Source organism: Haplochromis burtoni, unplaced genomic scaffold (assembly GCF_018398535.1).
Source record: "Haplochromis burtoni strain Fernald_Lab_line unplaced genomic scaffold, NCSU_Asbu1 Contig_695, whole genome shotgun sequence".
Classification (NCBI taxonomy): Eukaryota; Metazoa; Chordata; class Actinopteri; order Cichliformes; family Cichlidae; genus Haplochromis; species Haplochromis burtoni.
In genome coordinates, this window is record NW_024583056.1 from 53,157 (window position 1) to 54,184 (window position 1,028).

Below are 1,028 nucleotides of genomic sequence, written 5' to 3' on the forward strand. Positions count from 1 at the left end.
GACAATAAACCTGTTTAATTTCAACTTTAAGTTACAATTATTTCCCAATTTTTGCTCAAATCTTTCTCTTTTAAAAAAAGTTACTTCATCAAGTCCACAATAAATGAGATGAGCCAAGCTCATGCTTAATCAGCATCCACACTAATAAGTTAGAAGAATAAAGTTTAAAAAGAAACAGGAACTCAATAGATTGGATGCCTACGGCATTCACCCAATGAGTCACATTTCATTAAATTTAGTGTCAGTGGTACTGACAGATCCAGGATCAGTCCAAATCATCAGCAGTTTGATCCACGTATGGATTGAAATGTATTTGTGAAAATGTTGGACTGTTCCTTTATCAGTGTCTAACAGTCCGTGTATGAGAGCCATGTAATGTCCTTGTTTGCATGCTGAAAGAGACTGTGCTGGTCTGATCCCCCTCTTCCTTTCAGGGTGGAGCCTGCTGGAGTCCGATGGTTGAGACCAGGTCTGAGGAAGTGTAAGTGTGTTTTTAATGTGATTCATTAAACAAAGCAGCACACATTCAACCATCATCAAAGTGTCAATCAATGAACACATGATGGATCAATAACTGCAGCTGGATTGTGTTTGTTCTCTCCATCAGATTCCTGTCAACTCACAATCGACACAAACACAGTACACACAGATCTTAAACTGTCTGACAACAACAGGAAGGTGACACATGTGAAGGAGGTTCAGTCATATCCTGATCATCCAGACAGATTTGATGTTTGGCCTCAGCTGCTGTGTAGAAATGGTCTGACTGGTCGCTGTTACTGGGAGATCGAGTGGAAAGGAAGGGTTGATATAACAGTGAGTTACAGAGAAATCAGAAGGAAAGGAGACAGTTATGACTGTGTGTTTGGATACAATCATGTGTCCTGGAGTCTGAACTGCTCTGGTGATGGTCCACAATTTGTCAGGCAGAATAACATGAAAGGATCCATCTCCTCCTCCTCCTCCTCTGTCTCTAACAGAGCAGCAGTGTATGTGGACTGTCCTGCTGGCACTCTGTCCTTCTACAG

General features: G+C 41.4%; 1 protein-coding gene across 1 annotated transcript in view; it reads left to right on the top strand.

Moving 5' to 3' along the window:
* LOC102290002 (protein NLRC3) overlaps positions 1-1,026 on the top strand; it is a gene marked incomplete at its 3' end in the record, with an annotated part of 50,462 nt that extends 49,436 nt beyond the window's left edge. The window contains exons 8-9 of the mRNA XM_042215316.1: positions 435-481; positions 608-1,026. Coding sequence (XP_042071250.1) covers positions 435-481; positions 608-1,026 — 466 coding nt within the window. The remainder of the gene's footprint in view (positions 1-434; positions 482-607) is intronic.
* Between the last annotated feature and the right edge of the window lie 2 nt (positions 1,027-1,028).